Source organism: Natator depressus, chromosome 2 (assembly GCF_965152275.1).
Source record: "Natator depressus isolate rNatDep1 chromosome 2, rNatDep2.hap1, whole genome shotgun sequence".
Classification (NCBI taxonomy): domain Eukaryota; kingdom Metazoa; phylum Chordata; order Testudines; family Cheloniidae; genus Natator; species Natator depressus.
The window spans coordinates 173,067,110-173,094,261 of NC_134235.1; the positions used below are offsets into that span (position 1 = coordinate 173,067,110).

At 42.5% G+C, this 27,152-nt stretch overlaps 2 protein-coding genes across 5 annotated transcripts in view; both read right to left on the bottom strand.

The window, feature by feature from the left end:
* The window catches only part of SUGCT (succinyl-CoA:glutarate-CoA transferase), a 478,648-nt gene that overhangs the window by 375,808 nt on the left and 75,688 nt on the right, over nucleotides 1-27,152 (bottom strand). For all 4 annotated transcript variants that reach the window (XM_074943248.1, XM_074943246.1, XM_074943249.1 and 1 more), the window contains one exon: nucleotides 24,235-24,378. In XM_074943248.1, coding sequence (XP_074799349.1) covers nucleotides 24,235-24,378 — 144 coding nt within the window. The remainder of the gene's footprint in view (nucleotides 1-24,234; nucleotides 24,379-27,152) is intronic.
* Nucleotides 10,488-12,158, bottom strand: LOC141981612 (uncharacterized). The gene is made up of 2 exons (XM_074943245.1): nucleotides 11,570-12,158; nucleotides 10,488-10,989 (listed from the first exon to the last, which is right to left on the bottom strand). Exons 1-2 carry the CDS (start codon nucleotides 12,150-12,152, stop codon nucleotides 10,640-10,642), a joined length of 933 nt encoding a protein of 310 aa, XP_074799346.1. The 5' UTR covers nucleotides 12,153-12,158; the 3' UTR covers nucleotides 10,488-10,639.

Consider the following 27,152-nt stretch of genomic DNA (forward strand, 5'->3'; position numbering starts at 1 on the left):
CCACTCTAGTCTGCGCTGATTAGGCCTCAGATGAAATACTGCGTCCAGTTCTGGGTACCACATTTCAGGAAAGATGTGGACAAATTGAAGAAAGTCCAGAAAAGAGCAATAAAAATGATTAAAGGTCTAGAAAACATGGTCTATGAGGGAAGATTGAAAAAATTGGGTTTGTTTAGTCTGGAGAAGAGAAGACTGAGAGGGGACATGATAACAGTTTTCACGCACATAAAGGGTTGTTACAAGCAGGAAGGAGGTAAATTATTCTCATTAACCTCTGAGGATAGGACAAGAAGCAATGGGCTTACATTGCAGCAAGGGCAGTTTAGGTTGGACATTAGGAAAAACTTCCTAACAGTCAAGGTAGTTAAGAACTGGAATAAATTACCTAGGGGGGTTGTGGAATCTCCATCATTGGAGATTAAGAGCAGGTTAGGGATGTCAGGGATGGTCTAGATAATACTTAGTCCTGCCATAAATGCAGAGAACTGGACTAGAAGACCTCTCAAGGTCCCTTCCAGACCTGCAATTCTATGATTCTAACAGATAAATACAACTGTTCTAGCACTAGCAAATTCACACTCATTCATGTCCACAGGCACTTGTGCTCACTACAGTAGAGAAGAAAAAGAAATATAAAACACAAGAAGGACTATTGACAATCTTCCTCAGTACTGACTGGATCTCCACCAGCAAAGCTGCTGGGCAAAGACGTTTCTGTCAGCAACAACAGGCAACGAGTCCAAGGGGGAGGCAGGAACCCTGTGCAGCTTAGCAGAGCCTCAATTTACTTGGAGCTAGACGTTGCCCCCACACCAGCTGAGGCCCCGATTCAGCAAGGTACTTAAGCACATGCATAATTTTTAACACATGAATAATCCCATTGAACTCAAACTACTTTTAGGGTTAAAGTTGCACAAATGCCCAAATACCTTGCTCAATCGGGGCTTGAATTACTTGAGACTGGGATTTTCAAATGGGGCCTATGGGAGTTAGGTGCTCATCTCCCATTGACTTTCTGTATGAGTTGGGCACCTAACTCCCCGCGGCCCCTTTGAAAATCCTAGTTGAAAGTTTCATGATTATACAAATAACGTCTTAGAACACATCCAATTTAGCTCTTCAGTGCTTTATGTCTTATGCAATAAATGTGAAGTGTTTAACTGCGTGAGCTCCTAGCCACTTTGCTACTTCAATCAAATATCTTTAACAAATTCATTAGAATTAAAAGCTACTCCTCTCTTAGAATCATAGAAATGTGGGCCTGGAAAGGTCCTTGAGAGGCCATCAATTCCCACCCCCCATCCTGAGGCAGGATCAAGTATACCCAGACCATCCCTGACAGGTGTCAAGGCTGGCCTTAGGGGTGGGCCACCTGGATAACCGCCCAGGGGCACCATGGTCAAGAGGGCGCCATGCCACAGCACAGAAGTGCTCACTGCTGGTATAAAGTCAGAAACTACTCCTGGCTGGCAGGGAAGTGCCATGGGGGTGGGGGGTGCCCACTTCCTGCTTTTCTCTGCCTGCTTCCTCCTGACAGAGAAATGGGGGTGGAGAGGGGCAAGTGGCAATACACAGATACTGCTTCCCCCCCCAACACACATTCCTCCGCACCCCACTAGGGGGCTGTGAGGGAGGGAGCAAGGAGCAACACCAAGCGCTCCGTGCGTCCAGGTCACTTTCCCCAGCTGGGCTATGCTGTGAGGCGAACATCAGGAGCTGCTGCTCTGCTGTCCTCCCCATACGCAGCCCAGGTGGGGAAAGTGACCGGGATGCAGGGAGCCCTGACATCGCTTCTCACTCCCCACCTCACAGCCCCCTAGGGGTGCGTGGAGCAGCAGCACTGGAGCGCGGGAGTGAGCAGCAATGCCAGCTGCTCCATGCATCCACATCAGTTTCCCCATGTGGGCACAGGCAGGGAGTGCAGGGGTTGGGGTGCAAGGGCCACAGTGTAGGGATTAGGGCACAGGGGGTACTGGAGTAATAGTAATAGGATGAAATTTAATAGTGAAAAGTGCAAGGTGGGATTAATTAGGGATTAATAACAAGAATTTATGTTATAAACTGGGGACACATTACTTGGAAGTAACAGAGGAGGAGAAGGACCTCGGAGTATTGGTTGATCACAGGATGACTATGAGCTGCCAATGTGATATGGCCGTGAAAAAGCTAATGCGGTCTTGGGATGCATCAGGCGAGGTATTTCCAGTGGAGATAAGGAGGTGTTAGTACCGTTATACAAGGCACTGGTGAGACCTCATCTGGAATATTGTGTGCAGTTCTGGTCTCCCATGTTTAAGAAAGATGAATTTAAACTGGAACAGGTACAGAGAAGGGCTACTAGGATAATCTGAGGAATGGAAAACCTGTCTTATGAAAGGAGACTCAATGAGCTTGGCTTATTTAGCCTAACTAAAAGAAGGCTGAGAGGAGATATGATTGCTATCTAAAAATATATCAGAGGTATGGTACCATGGAGGGAGAAGAATTATTTAAGCTCAGTACCAATGTGGACACAAGAACAAATGGATATAAACTGGCCATCAGGAAGTTTAGACTTGAAATTAGACGAAGGTTTCTAACCATCAGAGGAGTGAAGTTCTGGAACAGCCTTCCAAGGGGTGCAGTGGGGGCAAAAGACATATCTGGCTTCAAGACAAAGTTTGATAAGTTTATGGAGGAGATGAGATGATGGGAGAGTCTAATTTTAGTAATTAACTGATCTTCGACTACTAGCTGTAGATATGCCCATTGGCCTGTGATGGGATGTTAGATAGGGTGGGATCTGAGTTACTACAGAGAATTCTTTCCTGGGTGTCTGGCTGGTGCGTCTTGCCCACATGCTCAGGGTTTAGCTGATCACCAAATTTGGGGTTGGGAAGGAATTTTCCCCCAGGGTAGATTGGCAGAAGCCCTGCGGGTTTTTCGCCTTCCTCTGCAGCATGGGGCACAGGTCACTTGCTGAAGGATTCTCTGCAGCTTGAAGTCTTTAAACCATGATTTGAGGACTTCAGTAGCTCAGACATAAGTTAGGGGTTTGTAACAGGAGTTGGTGGGTGAGATTCCATGGCCTGCGTTGTGCAGGTGGTCAGACTAGACGATCATAATGACCCCTTCTGACCTTAAAGTCTATGATTCTGTACAGTGTAGGGGTTAGGGCACAGGGGGTACAGTGTAGGGGTTAGAGGCACAGGAGGGGACAGAGATTAGGGGTACAAGAGGGGAGTGCAGGGATTGGGGCAAAGGGGGTACAGTGCAGGAGTTGGGGTGAAGGAGGGGGTGCAGGGGTTGGGGAACCTGGGGAGCTTTGGGGGCCAAGGGCAATGGGGGGCTGGGGTGCCAAAATACAAGTTTGCCCAGGGTGCCATTTTCACCTACAGCCGGCCCTCTAACCTGTTCTCAAAAGCCTCCAGTGATGGGGATTCCACAACCTCCCTTCGAAACCAATTCCAGAGCTTAACTCCCCTTATAGTTAGAAAGTTTCTCCGACTATCTAATGTTAATCTCCATTGCTGCAGATTAAGCCCATTACTTCCTATCCTGTCTTCGGTGGACAAGGAGAACAACTGATCCCCATCCTCTTCATAACAGCCCCTAACATATTTGAAGATCGTTAGCAGGTCCCGACCCCCCATATTCTCCTTTTCTCAAGACTGAACATGCCCATTTTTTTTTAACCTTTCCTCATAGGTCAGGCCTTCCAACTGCTTGTGAAGCTGCGATGCTTTGCATGGCCCCCAGGCTGTCTGGCTTTTCTTCATCTCTCTCTCTCTCTCTCTCCCCCTTGCATACTTAACTATGACCAACAAGACATACTCACAAAGTCTTTCAGAATATACAAGGCTAACATATGATTTACGTAAAGCACATAATTAGGCTGGAACAGTATACCCATTTATCTTGTTGATCAAAGTTAAGGCTGTTAATAAGTACATAAAGTGGATTTCCTCATCTATATTATTGTTAGCCAAATGATGAACTGTAAGCGTAATGGAATAATTATTTAAAATTACCTTAACTCTACATTTCCATACATTTTAACTTTCAGTTTTATGTGTTTTGTATAAACACTATACTATTGTCATTACCTTTATCGTATGTTGTTTAAGTATTTTGTGTACTTTATCTATTATCTATCTATCTATCTTATTATTATTAAGTATTTTTGTTTAGTCTGTACTTAAAGTTGTTTTCTTAAAACACTACAGGCCTGTTTCAATTTTAATAAGGAACAAACCCACAAGAGCAACTTCTGTACCTGTAAACACTAAACCAGATGTAATTCAATGATAAAGTAATCACTGTATTCATTTGCCTGCACAGGCAGATGTACCTACTGTAAATGTATATTATCAAGTGTCTATACAGAGACTATTTTTTTTTTAAACTCAGCGAAGGGAACACACACATTTACATTCCTTTGCAAAATTACTAAGGATGGTCAAGTCATATGTTTACTTTACATACCTACCTAAACCAGAAAAAAAAAGAGCTACATTAAGGTTTGAAAAACTATATTCAGACAGAGACAATCAGACAGATGAGGAAACTGGATACCAAATGCCAGAAGGTAAGAGCAGACAGCGAAAAGAGACAGAGTTTCAAAAGATATTTTTTTAAGACAGCACATCAAACAAAATGTATTACAATGAGTTCACTGACTCAATCAATCATTTATGTGTAAGCTCAATAAGTGGGCAGGAAAAACAGAAAAATGTGATGAGTAAGTAGAAAGATGAAAAAACAACATTTTCAGTTAGACTGTTTCCTTTCTTATCCTTCCAAAGTAGTGTCTATTTTATTTTCATACATCCTTATCAGGCTTTGATTCATATCCAAGTTAATTTTATTTCCTCTCTGCCTTTGGATTTGTTGGGGGAAAATGTAAGCTGCTTTATAGAAACTTTGATACAAGATACAAAAATCCATATAATGCCTTATAAGTTTTATTAAGGCACTTCCCTATGTGCAGCATAGATATCCTTTTACAACATACTGTGAAACCTGCTTATAGAATACTCAGTTTTTAATTTATAGCATTGTAGAACAAAATTGTTTCCTTGTGTTGCAGTGGAAAAATGCTAATGACTCTGCTTATGCCTTTACTTTATTGCTCTGTGAAAAAGTATCTTCCTCTCACTTCCTAAAAGGCTACTAAAAAACCGTCCAATTAAGGGCCTGACCCTCAGCCAGTGCAAATCAACATAGCTCCACTAAAGTCAAAGATGGTACGCTGATTTACACCATCCAAAGATCTGATCATTAGTGTTTTATTGATCATCAGGGTGTTTTTCCCCACTACCTGCTGCAATAATGGGCCTTGAACCCAGTAAGCTAACATACAGGCTTGATTCTTCTGGGGAGGGCGGTGTGAAGGAGGGAAAGTTCATTCCTTTCTCTTATCCCTTTTCTGAGTCTCAGTTGTGCTTAGTTCTGCAAAAAAAGATTCCTTTGGTCAGTACATTAAAAAAAAAAAATTCACCTAGAAGATCCTGAACCCACTTAAGTCAATGGGAGTTTTTGCCATTGAATTCAGTGAGAGCAGGAGGAAGACCTTTAAAAGTTTACTTTCATTCCACTGCTTACAGGTACAGTACACCTGCTTAATACTGTCATATTACTCTAAAGGAGGAATGTATTCTTGCCTATTAGGCTCATTTCTCATAATAAGGATATCCAGTTCATGTTCACTTATCCACACTGCAAGGCTGATAAATTTTAGCACTGAATTGCCTCCCGCAAATAAGAAACGGTCCCGACCACAGAGGCAGTCTTCTCAAGATGGTAAGCTCATTAACACTGATTAGACCATATCTAGATATAATAGCGTAAAGAATAAGGGGGCATTTTTCAAAAGGCACAAAAGGTAGTTAGCCCTCTTTAAAAGTCAAAGGGAGTTGGATGTCTAATTCTCATTTGTCCATTTGAAAATCCCTTCCCCCCCCCAAACTTGTAGAAAATCTTTGAAGAAAATTTTCAACAAAAAAGTGACAAAATGTTGCAAGGTTTTTATTATTATTGTTGTTTTGTTTTGGCTGTTTTTCAACCGCTCTAATAAAAATATAACTGACACTTCATAGAATCATAGAATACCAGGGTTGGAAGGGACCTCAGGAGGTCATCTAGTCCAATCCCCTGCTCAAAGCAGGACCAATCCCCAATTTTTGCCCCAGATCTCAAATGGCCCCCTCAAGGATTAAACTCACAATCTTGGGTTTAGCAGGCCAATGCTCAAACCACTGAGCTACCACTTGTACAGGTAAGAGGAAATTTTACCTCTCAATCAATCTGGATATCAATAAATCTAGAAGACGCTACTGGGAATTCACAACCCATAATGAAAACTATCCCAAAAGAAATAAAAGGGTTTGAGGCAGGTTGGAGGTGACTGAAAGCTGTTGCCACCTAATGACTGCTTGGCAACCTGTGTGAAATCAGTTAGTGGGCTCAGTCCAGTTCTTACTGAAAAGGAGCTTACATCATAAAAAGCACCCTCAAAATTGGCAGCACTGCTAGCTATCTCTGCAGAGATCAAGAGCTTTAGTGGTATGGAGACTGAGCTGGCCTTTCAACCCTTCAGACTGTCCTTCCAGAACATAGCATAGGGAAAACTGGAGGGGCAGGAGAACGGACACTTGAAGTGCTGATATCTGTACAGTACCTGTTCTATGCATAAAGGATTTTGGTCTCAAGGGATATCCATTCAGCAGCTTGATAAAATAGAACTCAAAAAATTCATTCAGTCTCGCTGGGATCTTCAAATGAGATTAAGGGTATGTCTACACTACGGAATAAGGTCGAATTTATAGAAGTCGGTGTTTTAGAAATCGGTTTTATATATTCGAGTGTGTGTGTCCCCACAGAAGTGCATTAAGTGCATTAACTCGGCGGAGTGCTTCCACAGTACCGAGGCTAGAGTCGACTTCCGGAGCGTTGCACTGTGGGTAGCTATCCCACAGTTCCCGCAGTCTCCGCTGCCCATTGGAATTCTGGGTTGAGATCCCAATGCCTGATGGGGCTGAAACATTGTCGCGGGTGGTTCTGGGTACATATCGTCAGTCCCCCCCTTCCCTCCCTCCCTCCGTGAAAGCAAGGGCAGACAATTGTTTCGCGCCTTTTTTCCTGAGTTACCTGTGCGGACGCCATACCACCGCAAGCATGGAGCCCGCTCAGGTAACCGTCACCGTATGTCTCCTGAGTGCTGGCAGACGCGGCACGGCATTGCTACACAGTAGCAGCAACCCATTGCCTTGTGGCAGCAGACGGTACAATACGACTGGTAGCCGTCCTCGTCATGTCCGAGGTACTCCTGGTCGCCTGTGTGAGGTCGATCAGGAGCGCCTGGGCAGACATGGGCGCAGGGACTAAATTTTTAGTGACTTGACCAGGTCATTCTCTTTAGTCCGGCAGTCAGTCCTATTGAACCGTCTTATGGTGAGCAGGCAGGCAATATGTCCTTCTGCACCGTCTGCTGCCAGCCAAAGATGTAAAAGATAGATGGAGTGGATCAAAACAAGAAATAGACCAGATTTGTTTTGTACTCATTTGCCTTCTCCCCTGTCTAGGGGACTCCTTCCTCTAGGTCACACTGCAGTCACGCACAGAGAAGGTGCAGCGAGGTGGATCTAGCCATGTATCAATCAGAGGCCAGGCTAACCTCCTTGTTCCAATAAGAACAATAACTTAGGTGCACCATTTCTTATTGGAACCCTCCGTGAAGTCAACCCTGTAAGCCGTGTCCTCAGTCGCCCCTCCCTGCGTCAGAGCAACGGCAAACAATCGTGCATCTGAGTTGAGAGTGCTGTCCAGAGCAGCCCAATGGAGCACTCTGATTGGGCTAAAACATTGTCGCGGGTGGTTCTGGGTACATATTGTCCGGCCCCCGTTCCCTCCCTCCCTCTGTGAAGGCAAGGGCAGACAATCGTTTCGCGCCTTTTTTCCTGAGTTACCTGTGCGGACGCCATACCACCGCAAGCATGGAGCCCGCTCAGGTAACCGTCACCGTATGTCTCCTGGGTGCTGGCAGACGCGGCACGGCATTGCTACACAGTAGCAGCAACCCATTGCCTTCTGGCAGCAGACGGTGCAGTATGACTGGTAGCCGTCCTCGTCATGTCCGAGGTGCTCCTGGCCATGTCGGCTGGGAGCGCCTGGGCAGACATGGGCGCAGGGACTAAATTTTTGGTGACTTGACCAGGTCATTCTCTTTAGTCCTGCAGTCAGTCGTATTGAACCATCTAATGGTGAGCAGGCAGGCAATACGGATTGCTAGCAGTCGTATTGTACCATCTTCTGCCGGGCAGGCAAGAGATGATGATGGCTAGCAATCGTATTGTACCATCTTCTGCCGGGCAGGCAAGAGATGACGATGGCTAGCAATCGTACTGTGCCGTCTTCTGCCAGGCAGGCAAGAGATGAGGATGGCTAGCAGTCGTACTGTACCATCTTCTGCCGAGCAGCCATGAGATGTGGATGGCTTGCAGTCCTTCTGCACCGTCTGCTGCCAGCCAAAGATGTAAAAGATAGATGGAGTGGATCAAAACAAGAAATAGACCAGATTTGTTTTGTACTCATTTGCCTTCTCCCCTGTCTAGGGGACTCATTCCTCTAGGTCACACTGCAGTCACTCACAGAGAAGGTGCAGTGAGGTAGATCTAGCCATGTATCAATCAGAGGCCAGGCTAACCTCCTTGTTCCAATAAGAACAATAACTTAGGTGCACCATTTCTTATTGGAACCCTCCGTGAAGTCCTGCCTGAACTACTCCTTGATGTAAAGCCACCCCCTTTGTGGATTTTAGCCCCCTGAAGCCAACCCTGTAAGCCGTGTCGTCAGTCGCCCCTCCCTCCGTCAGAGCAACGGCAGACAATCATTCCGCGCCTTTTTTCTGTGCGGACACCATACCAAGGCAAGCATGGAGTCCGCTCAGCTCACTTTGGCAATTAGGAGCACATTAAACACCACACGCATTATCCAGCAGGATATGCAGCACCAGAACCTGGCAAAGCGCTACCGGGCGAGGAGGTGACGTCAGCGCGGTCACGTGAGTGATCAGGACATGGACACAGATTTCTCTGAAAGCATGGGCCCTGCCAATGCATGCATAATGGTGCTAATGGGGCAGGTTCATGCTGTGGAACGCCGATTCTGGGCTCGGGAAACAAGTACAGACTGGTGGGACCGCATAGTGTTGCAGGTCTGGGACGATTCCCAGTGGCTGCGAAACTTTCGCATGCGTAAGGGCACTTTCATGGAACTTTGTGACTTGTTTTCCCCTGCCCTGAAGCGCATGAATACCAAGATGAGAGCAGCCCTCACAGTTGAGAAGCGAGTGGCGATAGCCCTGTGGAAGCTTGCAACGCCAGACAGCTACCGGTCAGTTGGGAATCAATTTGGAGTGGGCAAATCTACTGTGGGGGCTGCTGTGATGCAAGTAGCCCACGCAATCAAAGATCTGCTGATATCAAGGGTAGTGACCCTGGGAAATGTGCAGGTCATAGTGGATGGCTTTGCTGCAATGGGATTCCCTAACTGTGGTGGGGCCATAGATGGAACCCATATCCCTATCTTGGCACCGGAGCACCAAGCCGGCGAGTACATAAACCGCAAGGGGTACTTTTCAATAGTGCTGCAAGCTCTGGTGGATCACAAGGGACGTTTCACCAACATCAACGTGGGATGGCCGGGAAAGGTACATGACGCTCGCATCTTCAGGAACTCTGGTCTGTTTCAAAAGCTGCAAGAAGGGACTTTATTCCCAGACCAGAAAATAACTGTTGGTGATGTTGAAATGCCTATATGTATCCTTGGGGACCCAGCCTACCCCTTAATGCCATGGCTCATGAAGCCGTACACAGGCAGCCTGGACAGCAGTCAGGAGCTGTTCAACTACAGGCTGAGCAAGTGCAGAATGGTGGTAGAATGTGCATTTGGACATTTAAAGGCGCGCTGGCGCAGTTTACTGATTCGCTTAGACCTCAGCGAAACCAATACTCCCACTGTTATTACTGCTTGCTGTGTGCTCCACAATATCTGTGAGAGTAAGGGGGAGACGTTTATGGCGGGGTGGGAGGTTGAGGCAAATCGCCTGGCTGCTGGTTACGCGCAGCCAGACACCAGGGCAGTTAGAAGAGCACAGGAGGGTGCGGTACGAATCAGAGAGCCTTTGAAAACCAGTTTCATGACTGGCCAGGCTACGGTGTGAAAGTTCTGTTAGTTTCTCCTTGATGAAACCCCCCGCCCCTTGGTTCACTCTACTTCCTTGTAAGCTAACCACCCTCCCCTCCTCCCTTTGATCACCGCTTGCAGAGGCAATAAAGTCATTGTTGCTTCACATTCATGCATTCTTTATTCATTCATCACACAAATAGGGGGATGACTACCAAGGTAGCCCAGGAGGGGTGGTGGAGGAGGGAAGGAAAATGCCACACAGCACTTTAAAAGTTTACAGCTTTAAAATTTATTGAATGACAGCCTTCTTTTTTTTGGGCAATCCTCTGTGGTGGAGTGGCTGGTTGGCCGGTGGCCCCCCCAACGCGTTCTTGGGCGTCTGGGTGTGGAGGCTATGGAACTTGGGGAGGCGGGCGGTTGGTTACACAGGGGCTGTAGTGGCAGTCTGTGCTCCAGCTGCCTTTGCTGCAGCTCAACCATACACTGGAGCATACTGGTTTGGTCCTCCAGCAGCCTCAGCATTGAATCCTGCCTCCTCATCACGCTGCCGCCACATTCGAGCTTCAGCCCTCTCTTCAGCCCGCCACTTACTCTCTTCAGCCCGCCACTTACTCTCTTCAGCCTGCCACCTCTCCTCCTGGTCATTTTGTGCTTTCCTGCAGTCTGACATTATTTGCCTCCACGCATTCGTCTGTGCTCTGTCAATGTGGGAGGACAGCATGAGCTCGGAGAACATTTCATCTCGAGTGCGTTTTTTTTTCTTTCTAATCTTCACTAGCCTCTGGGAAGGAGAAGATCCTGTGATCATTGAAACACATGCAGCTGGTGGAGAAAAGAAAAGGGACAGCGGTATTTAAAAAGACACATTTTATAAAACACTGGCTACACTCTTTCAGGGTAAACCTTGCTGTTAACATTACATACATAGCACATGTGCTTTCGTTACAAGGTCGCATTTTGCCTCCCCCCACCGCGTGGCTACCCCCTCAACCCTCCCCCCCTCCCTGTGGCTAACAGCGGGGAACATTTCTGTTCAGCCGCAGGCAAACAGCCCAGCAGGAATGGGCTCCTCTGAGTGTCCCCTGAAGAAAAGCACCCTATTTCAACCAGGTGACCATGGATTATATCTCACTCTCCTGAGGATAACACACGAACGGATGTTGCTTGAACGCCAGCAAACATACACTGCAATGCTTTGTTGTACAATGATTCCCGAGTACGTGTTACTGGCCTGGAGTGGTAAAGTGTCCTACCATGAAGGACGCAATAAGTCTGCCCTCCCCAGAAACCTTTTGCAAAGGCTTTGGGAGTATATCCAGGAGAGCCGCAAATGCCAGGGCAAAGTAATCCTTTCACATGCTTGCTTTTAAACCATGTATAGTATTTTAAAAGGTACACTCACCGGAGGTCCCTTCTCCGCCTGCTGGGTCCAGGAGGCAACCTTGGGTGGGTTCAGGGGGTACTGGCTCCAGGTCCAGGGTGAGAAACAGTTCCTGGCTGTTGGGAAAACCGGTTTCTCCGCTTGCTTGCTGTGAGCTATCTACAACCTCGTCATCATCATCATCTTCTTCGTCCCCAAAACCTGCTTCCGTATTGCCTCCATCTCCATTGAAGGAGTCAAACAACACGGCTGGGGTAGTGGTGGCTGAACCCCCTAAAATGGCATGCAGCTCATCATAGAAGCGGCATGTTTGGGGCTCTGACCCAGAGCGGCCGTTCGCCTCTCTGGTTTTCTGGTAGGCTTGCCTCAGCTCCTTCAGTTTCACGCGGCACTGCTTCGGGTCCCTGTTATGGCCTCTGTCCTTCATGCCCTGGGAGATTTTGACAAAGGTTTTGGCATTTCGAAAACTGGAACGGAGTTCTGATAGCACGGATTCCTCTCCCCATACAGCGATCAGATCCCGTACCTCCCGTTCGATCCATGCTGGAGCTCTTTTGCGATTCTGAGACTCCATCATGGTCACCTCTGCTGATGAGCTCTGCATGGTCACCTGCAGCTTGCCATGCTGGCCAAACAGGAAATGAGATTCAAAAGTTCGCAGTTCTTTTCCTGTCTACCTGGCCAGTGCATCTGAGTTGAGAGTGCTGTCCAGAGCGGTCAAAACGGAGCACTCTGGGATAGCTCCCGGAGGCCAATACCGTCGAATTGTGTCCACAGTACCCCAAATTCGACCCGGCAAGGCCGATTTAAGCGCTAATCCACTTGTCAGGGGTGGAGTAAGGAAATCGATTTTAAGAGCCCTTTAAGTCGAAATAAAGGGCTTCATCGTGTGGACGGGTGCAGGTTTACATCGATTTAATGCTGCTAAATTCGACCTAAAGTCCTAGTGTAGACCAGGGCTAAGGAAATTAGGCACTCAACTCCTATTGACAGTCCCGTTTAAAACTAGACTGGACAAAGTATTAGAAAATGTGCTATACAGGGAACAAACTTTGACAGGGAAAGTAACTGGGGACCAAAAAGGTCTTTTTCATCTCTATCTTCTATACAGTACTTAACTTTGTTTCCAAGAAAAATTTAAAAAATTAAAATACAAAAGTTACAACTAAATAAAAAAATTTAAAAAATTTATATAGCCAAATACAGATTTCAACGTAAAACAGCAACACCTCAAAGAAATGTAAAGTCAGAATTGATCTTCCTTTTATTTATTCAGTTGCGTCATCAAGTGGAGGGGTCCTGATACGTACCTGATACATAAGCACGATATGATACGTCCAGGATGGACGTCAGTCCTAGCTTCAAACTCTTTTTGAAATCTGAAAGTTACTTAAACCATAACTTTTTATTACATAATTATATTATTGTGCTGATTTCTGGTTCCCTGTTTGACAAGACTGCTCAGTTTCATGAAATAAATCAGAACTGATTTCTTTCCAATGAGCTCTATCTAAAACTAAGGTAAATTCAATTTTACATGCTTTTTTTTTTTTTTTAATGAAGATTAAGGAGCAACAGAGCCACCACGGGGTGGCTTAAATAAGTCACAGGTATGCACTGAATATCCTAAATAACATTTAAAAACCCTACCTTAAGAGAACATTATTAAGGTTGCAAACTCAAGCACTGGAAAGTTAGGAAATGCCAGAACTAAGGTTGCCAGTGCAATCCTAAATTGGCCACCTTGTGCATAAGCATTATGATACAGTTTTTAATTACACAACCACATACTATTTTTTTCAACGGGATCGCTGTCTCATTCAGTGAATGGATACTTACTCAATATTTCCTTTTATCCATCTCATTCAATATGTGGCCTCAGGCATCCCTGACTACCCCCCCTCCCCATTTCTTGCCCTCCACCCCTTCAGGCCTTTCCTTCTCTGCTCCTATCTACCATACTACCCAGGAACCAGTTCCTGACTCCTCTCCCTGCCCTTCCCCCCCGCTCCCCCTCCCCCCGCCATTTCCCCTTACCTACTCCTGTCTCCCTCTGATCCTCCCAAAAGGCAAATCCCTGACACCAGGCCGACCCTCCTGCCAAATTTCAAGTCCTTGCTCAAAAGCAATCAAACAGATGTAATCATTCTTTTCAGAGGGCAAAACAATGTATTTTTCGCTAGCCTCATTCCTGAAAACAGCTCAACCATTTTAGCTGAAATTGAAAGAAAGAAAAAGAAAAAGAAAAGAAAGAATAATTAAATAAATAATTAATTGTTCCTCCAGTGGCATGGAAAATTTCAGCCAAAACTGTTGAAGACTGGCAAAGCTATAAGCATCTGAAAACAGGGTCTTAAAATGGAAAGTGGTAGGCAGCCTTAGTTATCTGTGGTGCTATCTGCTCCACCTACAATGATTTGTTCAAGATTGCTTCTGTTTAGGATAGAAAAGCCACCAGTAAAAATATCATCAACGTTCCTGCGTTCATTTTTATAGTTTCGCCAAATGCAAGTCAAATGTTTAACTCTGCACAAGAATTTTTTCTTGTTCAGTTTATATTCAAATAGCTATTTTACTGAATATAAAAAGTGTTTTCTTATCAGAAGTTGTTCTTGTCAACAGAACATGATTAGAACTTTTATGCTGGGTCTTATTTTCTATTCTTTGGACTGTTTTTAAAAGCAGCTTATTGTGTGCCACTGACAATTTAGAAAATAACGTGGGCTAAATTTTCAAAAAGTGGATTCCATTTCTTTCACAAAAAGAAAAGGAGTACTTGTGGCACCTTAGAGACTAACCAATTTATTTGAGCATAAGCTTTTGTGAACTACAGCTCACTTCATCGGATGCATACTGTGGAAAATACAGATGATGTTCTTATACATACAAACCATGAAAAAATGGGTGTTTACCACTACAAAAGGTTTTCTCTCCCCCAACCCCACTCTCCTGCTGGTAACAGCTTATCTAAAGTGATCACTCTCCTTACAATGTGTATGATAATCAAGGTGGGCCATTTCCAGCACAAATCCAGGGTTTAACAAGAACATCTGAGGAACTGGGGCGGGGGGGGGGGGGGAGGGGAAATAGGTTACCTTGCATAATGACTTAGCCACTCCCAGTCTCTATTCAAGCCCAAGTTAATTGTATCCAATTTGCAACCAAGTGCCACAAGTACTCCTTTTCTTTTTGCGAATACAGACTAACACGGCTGTTACTCTGAAACCTGTCATTTCTTTCACATGATACAGCTGTGTGTGCAAATACCTACATGTATATTTCTAGAGCACTAACATGAGCACACAGGAGTGCCTGAATTTGACACTTTAACAGTTGAGCACACAGGTAACAGAATCTATTAATGCAAGACTCAGACAAAGAGATTCTGTTCACGAAAATTTTATCGTGTGCAAGCACTGGCGTTAAAACACATATTAATAGTAGTATTGCTTGCATTAAAGTATTGCCTGAAGGCTCCAGGCAGGGATTAGGGCCCCTAGGTACTAGGTGTACTAGGTGCTGTGCCACACACATAATCAAGACAGACCCTGCCCAGATCTTACAAAGGTATTTTTCCATGCCAAGTTCCACACACACAAATGGAAACTGTGGTAGGGCCCCTTTCAGTTTTGGTCCTCTGTTTAGAAACAATGCCATTTACAGTATAAAATACACACTCCGGGTAAAATTTTCAAAAAAGTGCCGAAGTGATTTAGAAGCCTGCATCCTATTGACTGTCTAGGCTTTTTTAGGGCTTGTCTACACAACCAATACATGACATGGTAGGGTGTAAATCTACTTCTCACTAGCCTGCTGCATGCTAACTGTCCATGTAGACTCTGCTGCTGTATACTAAAAGTTCCCTAGTTTTGATCTGCTCTGAAATAGAAGTAGATAGACATTCAGACTCGGGCTGGAGCCCAGGCTCTGGGACCCTCCTCTTGGCAAGGTCCCAGAGCGGGGGAACCAGCCCAAGTATCTACACCACAATTTTACAGCCCAACAGCTCAGGCCCACAAGCTCAAGCCAGCTGAGACAGGCCAGCTGTGCAGATATACCCTAAGTCACTTCTGAAAAGTCACTATTTGCTATTAAGTCACTTAGATGCTTTTGAACACTTTAACCACTTTATTTTTTTAATCCTCGCACTTTTTATTACTGGTATTTTCATGAAAACAGTTCTTAAGAATTCATCTGCACCTGCTTATTATTCTCACCCTCTCTTTGAGAAGACTAGCACACCTTTGCAACAACTAACAGTTCTGCCACAGGTTTGTGCTTTCAGGTTAGGAAAAAGCAGCAGGAACAGAAGAACTCTTAGGTCTCTGTCCTATAAACGGCTATGCACCTCTTGCATGGTGCTGAGCGTATAAGGGTTGGGGCAGTGGGGTGCTAGAATTTCCCATCATTGCTGTCACAGCTGCTTCTCCACTGGCCATAGCAACCGTGCGAGTAGTTATTCATGCAGAGCTTCTGATGGCCATCAGTCTCTTAAGTACTATATCATTCAGCCCAGGTCAGAGTATGTCCACACACCACAGTGTTTAAATGCTGGTAGCTGCCTGGGGCCTTGCCTACATGAGGACTCCCACTGTTGCTTCCACCAGATGAGCTGGATGTTGTAGCAACAGTAGGAATTTTTTAGGGCAAATATCCTAATGTAGCCAATGCCATTAACACTGGTTGGAACTGGGGGTGTTCAGCATCCATATAATCATCCTCTTCAGAAATAAATGTCCTATTTGGAAATAATCATCCCTAGCAATAAAAAGCGAAGTTAGAAACCACTCGGACACTACGGTCATCTGATGACCAGATCTGTTCTGGAAGTGGAAATGGGCTGTGTTTGACTGTCAGATCTTAAAGGGGATCTTCCCATTAAAATATTGGCAATATATCAGTAATATGGGGCATCAGTCTTTAAAAGAAAGGGGTCATACTACATAAAATAATTTTTAAAGAATTAAATTAGCATACACAGCAATGTATAAGTATATGGGGGTAGAAAGTTTACACATTTTAGTGCGTTTCGGGTTGAATTGATAAGCAGCTATTTTTAGCAATGAAGAAAAAAGTGTTAAGTGAATTGTATGAATCCATTACAGCCGGACTGCTGAAAAACCAGCAATTAACTCATGGGAACAGTAGTGGGATTTTACAACACACTCATTCATTTTCAGCAGGACGCTTGTGAATTCCCACAAACTATCCCCCAGGAGTCCCTACTATAGCATCTACACTTCTAAAAGAATATTTATTAACACTACTGATGCTCTCATAGGGCAGCACAGATAATGTTCAGCAAAACACAGAAAACTGTCACCAAAATAAACTCCAGGGTGAGTGGTAACAAAATATGGGGTGAGTAGAAATCTACAGAATCCATAACCCTGATATTTTTGATATATATAATGTCTTTTGCAGCTTCCCTTTGCAAAGGGGTGTGTTTGATGATATGATGGGACTTGTCCATAAATAAATGATAAATTTAACAGTAATAAGTCACCAGGACCAGATGCTATTCACCCCAGAGGTCTGAAGGAACTCAAACATGAAATTGCAGAACTACTGTGGTATGATCTGGAAAATGGGATAAACAGCAAGGTGGCAAAGTTTGCAGACAATACTAAATTACTCAAGATCCTTAACTCCACAGCAGACTATGAAGAGTTACAAAGGGACCTCACTAAACCAGGTGCCCGGGCAACAAAATGGCAGATGAAGTTCAATACTGGTAAGTGCAAAGTAATGCACACTGGAAAAAGTTATCCCAACTATACATAAAAAATTATGGGTTCTAAATTAGCTGTTATCATTCAATAAAGAGATCTTGGCCTCATCGTGGATAGTTCTCTGAAACATCTGCTCAATGTGCAGTGGCAGTCAAAAAAAGCTAAACAGAAAGTAAGGAACCATTAGAAAAAGGAATAGATAATAAGACAGAAAATATCATGATGAAATATAATTTCATGATACGTCCACACCTTGAATACTGCCTACAGCTCTGGTCTCTCCAACTCAAAAAAGGTATATTAGAATTGAAAAATACAGAGAAGGGCAACAAAAATCATTGGGGTATGGAACAGCTTCCATACGAGGAGAGACAAAAAGACTGGCCCTGTTCAGCTTAGAAAAGAAATGACTAAGGGGGGATATATTAGAGAGCTATAAAATCATGAACAGTGTGGAGAAAGTGAATAGGAAAGTGTTATATACCCCTTCACATAACATAAGAACCAGGGGTCACCCAATGAAATTAACAGGCAGCAGGTTTAAAACACAACAGGAAGTACTTCTTCACACAGTGCACAGTCAACCTGTGGAACTCATTGCCAGGGGATGTTGTAAAGGCCAAAAGTATTACTGGGTTCAAAAAAGAATTAGATAAGTTCATGGAGGACAGGTCCATCAATGGCTATTAGCCAAGATGGTCAGGAATGCAACCCCACGTTCTGGGAGCCCTAAACCCCTGACTGAAGGAAACTGGGACTAGACAACAGGGGATGCTCCCTTACTAATTGTCCTGTCCTGTTCATTCCCTCTAAATAAAGAATCTGGCACTAGCCACTGTTGGAAGACAGAATGCTGGGCTAGATGGACCATTGGTCTGACTCAGTATGGCCATTCCTATATTCTTATTTATGATCTTGTAACTTAAAATATCCATTTACTATAGCAAAACAAGTTTACAGAGATTAAGAAAATGTGCAATCAGAATTTCTACACAACAAGTGGTTATATCTACCCAGGAGCTTTGTTGTTCAATGAAGTCAAATAGCTTTTCTGATAGCAGAGAGATCTGAACTTCATCAAACAGCAAAGGGTCATTTTATTTTACTAGTAATATTTCTTAGGTAAAGCTTACAAAAAGCACTTTTAGGAGAGAGGCCTGCTTTCAACTGCTTTGGCATAGGCTGCAGAAACACAAACTCCTGGTTCATATACCAGAAAAAGAGAGAGATAAAGAGAGTAAGAGACAGTCCTGCATTGTGTTATCTCAATGGAAGAACACTGAAGTAGCTGTAAGGCTAAAAAGCCTTTGGAAATAGCCCATTAAGCTCTTTGGTGCTAATGCACTCTGGGAATGACATACGAAACAAACCTCTGCAGGTGAGTGAAATGTTTGAAATAGCACACATTTTAAGAGTGCTAGATTACATCTTTGTCTCTGCAACATTAATGAGCACCCACCGTTCACTCATCCATTGTGCCTTCTTTGAACTCTTTATGTTGTCTTCAGCACAAACAGGGGTTCATCTATTAAGGTGTCAAAGTGTACAGCTCAAAAGAAAAATGTGGTCCAAAGTTCTGTTTGATTTGGGAAATAAATGGGTTTGTATTAACCATCTGGATGCCTGGAGCCAAGATATGGCATTTCTTGCTGGCGATGCATTTTGCATTTCTGGCTCGCCCCAAAATTTCTTGACTCTCAGCACTGGAAAATGAATGAACCCAAAAATATAACTGATTTTTCACTCTAAAGTTAAAAGACTTTTGATAAATTATTTTTAATTAATTAATGAAGAACTGAATAAATACAAAATGCAGGTGTATGGTTCTCGACAGAATAATGATTTTCTTAGATAGATCCAGAACGGAGTTTCAGCTGAAGTTATTCAACAAGAAATGGAATGATACACAATTGTAGTCTAGTTTTAATCAGAGGAGTCCAATTTGGTTAATAATCCTTCAAAAACTTCAGGCTCTTTTATGACGAACTGCAACCTACACTTTAGTCTTCTTTTTGTACGCATGTTTGATTTTGTTTTTAACCATATAACACATTCTGATCCTTGTTATTTATATAGTATCGTACTTTAACTGAATTTGTACCAAACAGCAGGTCTGTGAGGAGTTTATAATTTAACTGCTGTGCTGGAAACAATGCAATACAGAATAATACAAACACAGAGTGCCATATGGTCACTATGTAATTACTTCATCAGATCAAAGTAATCAGAACATGACGTTTCAGCATCACGTTTTTCTTTCGCCCCTCTTGAAATTACTCCTATGGGACATATTCTAATCAGAGCAACATTGATGCTGCAGAACTACTATAATAACCACCATTCCAGTCCTGCCACCATTCCATCAGCATCTCCAACAGGACAAGCTTGTGGGGGTTATTAGACCTCCAGAAGTTCGGCATCACACACAATTCAGTTCTTTTACTCACTTACTGTAACTTAACCTTGGCATATTCCTCCATCAAGTTATAGTCTGTTCTCTCATTGTTTCTATAAATTACTACACCATACAGAGGACCTATGGGCCTTATTCAAAGCTCACTCCAGTCAATGGAAAGACTCCCATTGACCTCATGGAGTTTGGATCAGGGGAGCACTAAAAATCTGTTTATTGCCCTGTTGGTTACTCACACTTCTTCATTTCTTTTAATCTGTTAGCCTGAACTCTTAACTTTCCAGTTTTGGAGGTTGCACTTTTTCTTCTAATCCATAAAGTGATTCTGATAATTGGTACATTGGTAACAAACCATAGTAAAACTTTCAGTTTCATATCCAGAGTCATGTCCATAATTCAAAGACCATCTAAATCAGGGGTCTCAAAGTCCCGGCACACGGGCCATCTGTGGCCCGACAACCTCCACACTGTGGCCCGCGAAAACTTTTTTTAAAAGTTCTTTCATCCAGCCCTCATGGCTGCCGGCTGGGGGGGGGGGGGGGAGAGATTTACATGCCCCTCCCACCAATGTTGCTCCATACTGCTGCTCCTGGGACCTTCCCAGGGGTTGCACTCGGCAACGTGTCATTCACCTCAGGCAGCTCCACTCCCTGCAAGCTGTTCCCTATCCCTGCTGTTGCCAGCGGAGCCGCAGAGGAGAGACCCATGCAGCCACGCTGTCTGTCAGCTGTCTGCTACAAGCGCCATCCCCCACCCCCCGCAGCTCCCATTGGCTGGGGGAGAGGGACTGATATACCATCACTAGTTGCTGGGCAGAGTCAGCCATGGAGGCAGCATCACTAGTCACTGGGCAGAGTCAGCCAAGGTGGCATGAGGCCAAGGGAGCGATGGAAAAGGGTGGGAAAAGGGCTGGGAGGTGGAGTGAACACCATCTTCAGTGACATTATTGGCCCACTGGGAGGATTTGAGGACTGGCACTGGCTCTAAGGTAAACTGAATTTGAGACACCTGATCTAAATAGTAAACTCACTGTATTGACTGGAGCTAATGCCTATCTTCATCGTCAAGCTCTCTCCTTTCCCTGTTCTAGCATATTCCTATGTTTTAATATGTTTCCTATACTTTTTAGAAAAGATGGGTTTCTCCTTCCCTCCTTCAGCTAGATAATAAATCTTCAGCTATCATTAGTACAACTCGTGAACCCATTCAATCCAAGGTCAAGGTGGAGCATAATGTACCAATGACTTTATGTATTACTAATGATTCGAAATAGCAGAAACCATACGTAATATCTGAGGCCAAACTCAGCTTTTCTTTTAAACACATTAATATTGCTCTTTCAAAAATCTGTATAGCTCAAGCAGAAGCATACAGTGCCAAAATCTGCTGCCTCTTATGCTGATAAACTCAGTGGAATGATTCAGAAGTTATACCCTTGTAACAAACAGTAGCATTTGACCCATATTTTTTAGAACAATTAAAATAACTTAGCATTCGTTTTTGCTACCTCGAAGACACGTAGTGAAAGAGAAAACACATTTCTCCATGTAGTGTGTGCAAAACTTTTTTATCATGTGCAAAAGACAGAGAGAATTTACTGCTTTGGAACGCTGGTGCTAAATAGCCTTCAAAACAGACTCCCTTGTTCATCCACAGGCTAGATAAAACATGGATAACTGTGTGAGATTCCTATATCCTGCCCTACCAATGTGCCTCAACTCTCACCAGCAGTAACCACCTCTAGACAGGATAGGTTCATCCTCTATGTCCATTCAAACCATGATCTCTCCAATTAACACACAGACAACACAACATGGCCTAGTACAGAGGAAGGATTGCCTAGGAGTTATAGCAGTAAGCAGTGAGTCAGGGGACCTGGATTTCATTCTTAATTCTGCCACTGATATATACCATGTGACCAGGGCACATCACAAACGTTCTGTGTCTCAGTTTCCCTATTTGTAAAATGGGGATAATGTTTACCACTTTTGTTAAGTGCTTGGAGATAATAGAATGAAAGTTACTATTCAAACACAAAAGTATTATCATCATCAGTTTATGGGTATGGTTTGTGTCATACCTGAAGACCTGAACTGAGACAACTATATCATCTCACATAAACAACCATTAGACACTATCAATGTGGGCTGGATTCGAACTGGACACCTAAAAGGCAAAAGTTTCTAAAGTTCACTGCTAATCCCATAAGCTATCCTGCAATTTAAAACACATTTACCAATAAAGATATGAGTGAAGAAAACAATGTCTTCTAATTTGCTATATTTTTCTAGTCATTTAACAATTATGAGAATATATTGTGTATCTTTATAACAAATATAAACTGAAACTCAGTAATTAGAAGCAGAGAAGTGACTTGAGATAATCATACATTACAAACAATATTAACCACATTATCCTGTCTGTGGAATCTGAGACAATACATAGTAAAAATTGTTAAATGTTAAAGAAGTAGAACACTTCTTACAGTATTTTAGTCCAAAAGAAACTAGCTCGCTACAGTATATTTTTATTTTTTTATTTTGTGTGTGTGTGTGCCTGGTTGCAATTAAATACAGGAAGGATATTAAAACTTCCAAGAGATTTTTTTTTCAAGCCACAACAGAAGAATAAGTGCAGTTGCATAATTGGAACCAAATCCAAAACCCACTTCCTTCTTATTTACTAGCATCAGCTAAAGGACACTATTTAGATGCTGATGCTAAAAGGTCTGGAGTTGACAACTATAAATCATCTATGGGGAAATTTTTTTCAAAAGAATCTTATGCCAAGGGTTAAAAGTTTATAGTTGAGAGACCACAGAAAGTTAGTGCCCACTGCAAAAACTACATCCTAGCAGTCATCCTGTCTCTCTTCAATAAAGTCCTTGAATTTTGTTTTGTTGTAGGGAAAGAAATCTTCACCAGTTAATAATCAGCTACTACTCTCCTACAGTGTAATTTGGAGGAGAGACAGAATCAGAGGTCTCTTTTACAGAATGCTAGGTCACAATGACATTCTATTTTACAAGCAGACATTTGTCATCTATACATAGAAGAGCTAAAATTAGAAAATATGCTTCCTGATCATCATGCTATATATCAGGCTTTGGGTCTTTTTCATTGGCAGCTGAATTTCAGTTCAATGTTGCCTTGTTACCGGCACTGACAGATCTGTGCAGAAAGTTTATTATTAAGGTGATCTGGGAAAAAGAGGGCCTCTTGCATGGCTTTAAGATAAGCATAAGAATGGCATCTGAGGATAATGATGGAAGCTTAAATGTTAGAATGTACGGATTTGGGGGATAAAACAAACCAAATACTATTTTTCAGCACTTTCAAATTATTTCAGGTATTTAAATAGCTCTGATTCTTCATGTTCTTAGATAAAGATCCCACACATTTTATCTTGAGTACAGTGAATGAAAAAGAAGTCCTCTCACAGGCGTAGTGTAGCCCTGCCTCTGACTTCATACCCTTAATTGCTGTTTGTGTTGAATGGAAAGGTGGGTATTTTAAATAAGGCAAGGCTGAAGGAAGGAAGAAAAAGTATAAGCAGGCTGCAATGTTAGCTTGGTGCCAGAAAGTGTAGCAGTTGGACGCAAAAAGCTCTCCATAAAGGTCACTGTTGCCATAACAACTTTAGTAAGAGTGTCCTTCAAGAATGCATTTGGTTTGCCATCCAGGAGAAGCGATCGCTCCCTTCACACTAGAAGAATTACTAAACTCTAGCCTGAGTCAGGTTGGAACGAAATTTATCATCGTCAGTCTGTTTTGGGATTGCTAATTTAAGGCCAAATTCTGAAGCACTTACTCAGACAATATTCATATCTGAACCCAACTGAGAGCTCTGCTGAGTAAGGACCTAAGGATTTGACCTTTATTCAGGATACAGCTACAAGGAAACAAATGCTATCTTTGAAATTAACAACCTAAATTTTCTACACTGCAACTAAACAGCGCCTTAGCCTGAGCCTGGTTAGCCTGAGTCAGCTAGCATGGTCCAGCTGCAGGGTTTTAACTGCAGTGTAGACATACCCAGATTATATACTGACTCTGACATTCAGGGTGATCCTGTGCAAGTTACTTAGAGCTGAATGTTCAAAAGGAGTTAGGCTTCTAACTTCCATTCATTTCAATGGAAGTTAGCACCCTAAATAGAAGGTAGTAGTCTAACTCCTTTTGAGCATTCAGCCCTTAGCCTGTCGGGAAGAAATAAACCCCAGTGCTAAAAGCACACTATCCTAGGGTGATTTCATCAGCTGTGTTTTTTATCCATACATCACAGGGACATTAAAAACACTAATTAATCAAGCCTCAAAGTGCTTTGAGATCCTCACTAAAAGATGGTATTTAGGTGGCAGACAGAAGTGCTGTAGTAATAATAGTCATCAATCAAAATAAATCAACCACTACTACAGAAATATAAACTAGGAAATTTGTCTCTAGTATTGCTTTCAATGTCATATGGCCCAATGCACAAAAACCAATAAGAAAAGTAAATCTACATCAATAAGCTAAGTAAAACATTCTTTAAACCCGTACCTGAGATGACAATAGATTGCAGTCAATGTGAAGTCCCTTCCCAGTTTTATATCTTTGAAGCAGGCCGGCCATGATTGCTCCATACGTGTACAGCCCTGTAGCAAGGTCTGTCATGGCTACTCCTGGCCTAATTGGACCACCATCCTAGCAGAAGCGAAAAAATGGGAACGGGGAAGAATTAATATTTTGTTACGGTAAATTCCATATAAGACAAGGGTTAAAAAAAAATTTTCATATTACGCATTACAGAAACATGCTAAGAAGCTAAAATACCTTCTGAGTGAATTAAGTTGAAAAGTCTGCCACTGAAAAATACATATTCTCACAAGTATCTACAGATAACCTGTTCCTAGCAATTCTGTAACCTTACAGTGCTCTCTCCTACAAACAGTGGTAAATTGTGAAAGAACTGTTGTGCTATTCTACCCTTTATCAACACTATCGCTTTCATTCAATAGTTTCAAAATGTCTTTAAAAAATAATAAATTGTTAGAGGCAAAATTATTCCAAAGGAAAAAACAATTTAATATACCTGGAAAACAAGGTACTGTAGGACTTGTCATACAGGTTGTCAGTGGCACGAGTGACTGAGGAGGACGGCAAACCACCCCCCTATTAATTTTCTTGCTGTATCTTAAAACATTCATCAGCGGTTTCCAGTAGAAAAGATTGTTTTATAAAAGGAAGGCTTGAAATGCCAGTGGGGATTCACAAAGGTTTTATGAAACGAGACACAATTTGAGACTCACTTTTTAAGCATATTTAATCTTCAAACATAAAAAACATATATATCCAAAATGAAAAGCTTGTGATTCTGTTACTAAAATGTAAGAACACATAAGAGTCCCATACAGCTAATTAGTTAGGCCTACTAGTGTTTTGTATCTGCCCTTCAATACAAAAACACTTTTACCAATGTTTGCTTTCTCATCAGCTAACATATTACAAAATTACAACCAAACCAATCTGAAAAGTGCCAAAATAATGTCTAGTTAATGTTGAGCTGACTGGCTGGAAGTGCAGGTGGTTTAAAAATATTCAAAATTCTGAATCCAACTGTCCAGTCCTCCATGATTTTCCTGTCACATGCAATGTGATGCAATGAAGTGTAACAACTTCTCTTTGCAAATATGTATTTGGGACAAAAACCTGGATCTTCAATTGTAAATACAAAAAGAGAAGGAACAAAATCAGGATTAGGTTCCATCAGCCTTTTCTAACTGTTTAAGGTTCAGTGTTTGAGATCAGTCAATCTAACTAAGTAACAAAGATTTCATAGCTTCTCTGAATCATTTTTCAATTGTGTCCTAATAAATAACAAAGAACTAGAACCACACAAAACCACACAAATGCCAGATTTCCACTGAGAGTGAGACAGTAACGTCATTGGCCTGCAACCTTCAAATCCCTCTAAAATCTTCAATGGCTTTTGTAAATTTAGTGCTTCTCTATAGAGTTCCTTGCCCAAAATAAGTGCCATGTTTTGACCAAAGTTCTCCTTAGGTTCAATGCAAATTTCAATGCATTCACAGTAATTGGATCAATCTAGGTACTTCTGTGGACCCCATCACTGTATATCTGAATGTGACCCTAAAACTAATGAATTCATCCTCACAGCATCCATGTGAGCTAGGGAAGACCTATCTCCATTTTACAGATGGGAAACTAAGGCACAGACAAATAAAGTTTCCTGTCCAAGGTCATTCAGGCAATTTGTGGCAAACCCAGGAATTGAACCACGGTCTTTTGAGTATCAGTCCAGTGCCTTGACCATAAGGTTACCTAAAAGTGGAGAAATTCCTGAGCGTTCCATCCAATGTCATTAGGAAGCTGGGACTCAATCCTCTTTTTTTAATCAACTAACCATAATGCTGATTATGGTTGAAGAATTTTTTTGATCTTCCACCATGTGCTTCAGGATTGTGCTAGAAATTATTTCTTTCCCAACAAGGTTTATAGTGTCCTGAACACTCATATTTCAGGCATGAAATCGTGTCGCACTGAAGTCAATGAAAACACTCCCATTGACTTCATCCGGGCCAGGATTTCACCCCAGAAGTTTAAGATGACTGCATCCAAGAAGTTCTCTCATTTTGCTGTGTTTTATTTTTGTTGTCTGAGCAAAAGGCAAAGAGATTTTCCAATATCACAGACTACTCATAAACATCAGCTAGGGAATGAACAAGTCTACTAACAGAAAAGATGAGACAACCATTACTTCAGAAGCTATAGTACTTTTTACTCTAAGAAAGTTAAAAGCTAAGGCTCAAATTCTGATGCCATTACTTGCATTGAATAGTTCCTTACTCCACAAGTGGTGGCACTGAAGTCAGTGAGACTACTCTTGGAGTAATGTACTCATCATCACGAGGAAGGGTTCATCAGAATTTGGCCCGAAATCAGTATGAAAAAGGTAGGTATGAAGGTTGCATCTAATAAAAAAGAGCAGTGTTTTGTCAAACGGCACACAGACAAGACATCTTTAAGCAATTCTGGCAGACATTCAATAAAACTTGAATTTGTACAGTCACTTTAACTACTTCTCAATTTACATTGCTAAATCTAATTACGTTTTAGGACTACAAAAGAGTTATGATAATTCCGACTCTTTTAAAAGAACTTGATTTCACTCAGGAAAATAAAAAGCTGTCCTTAAAGTCAAATAGTGTTTTCCTATTCTGTTTTTAGCAGAGTAAGTTGCATATATAAATCCGATAACTAGCTATCTATGAGTCATTTAAAGGGGATTTTGTTTGTACCAGTAAGGTAATACTGCACTGTCAAATGCACTAAGAAATCAACTTGGGGATAAAAAATTGCAGGAAATTAAGCTTCTATATAGGACGGCAAGAATGGCTACTTTATTCATTATATTTTAAAATTGTCAAATGAAAAGTTAAAAAGACACAAAGTAGAAA

What these genes read in the sequence shown, in the direction of transcription:
- LOC141981612 (XM_074943245.1), bottom strand. Translation starts at nt 12,152, where the DNA reads ATGCAGAGCTCATCAGCAGAGGTGACCATGATGGAGTCTCAGAATCGC. An exon ending in AGGCGGAGAAGGGACCTCCG is followed by an intron (nt 10,990 to 11,569) that starts GTGAGTGTACCT and finishes TTTCTCCACCAG; the next exon opens with CTGCATGTGTTTCAATGATC.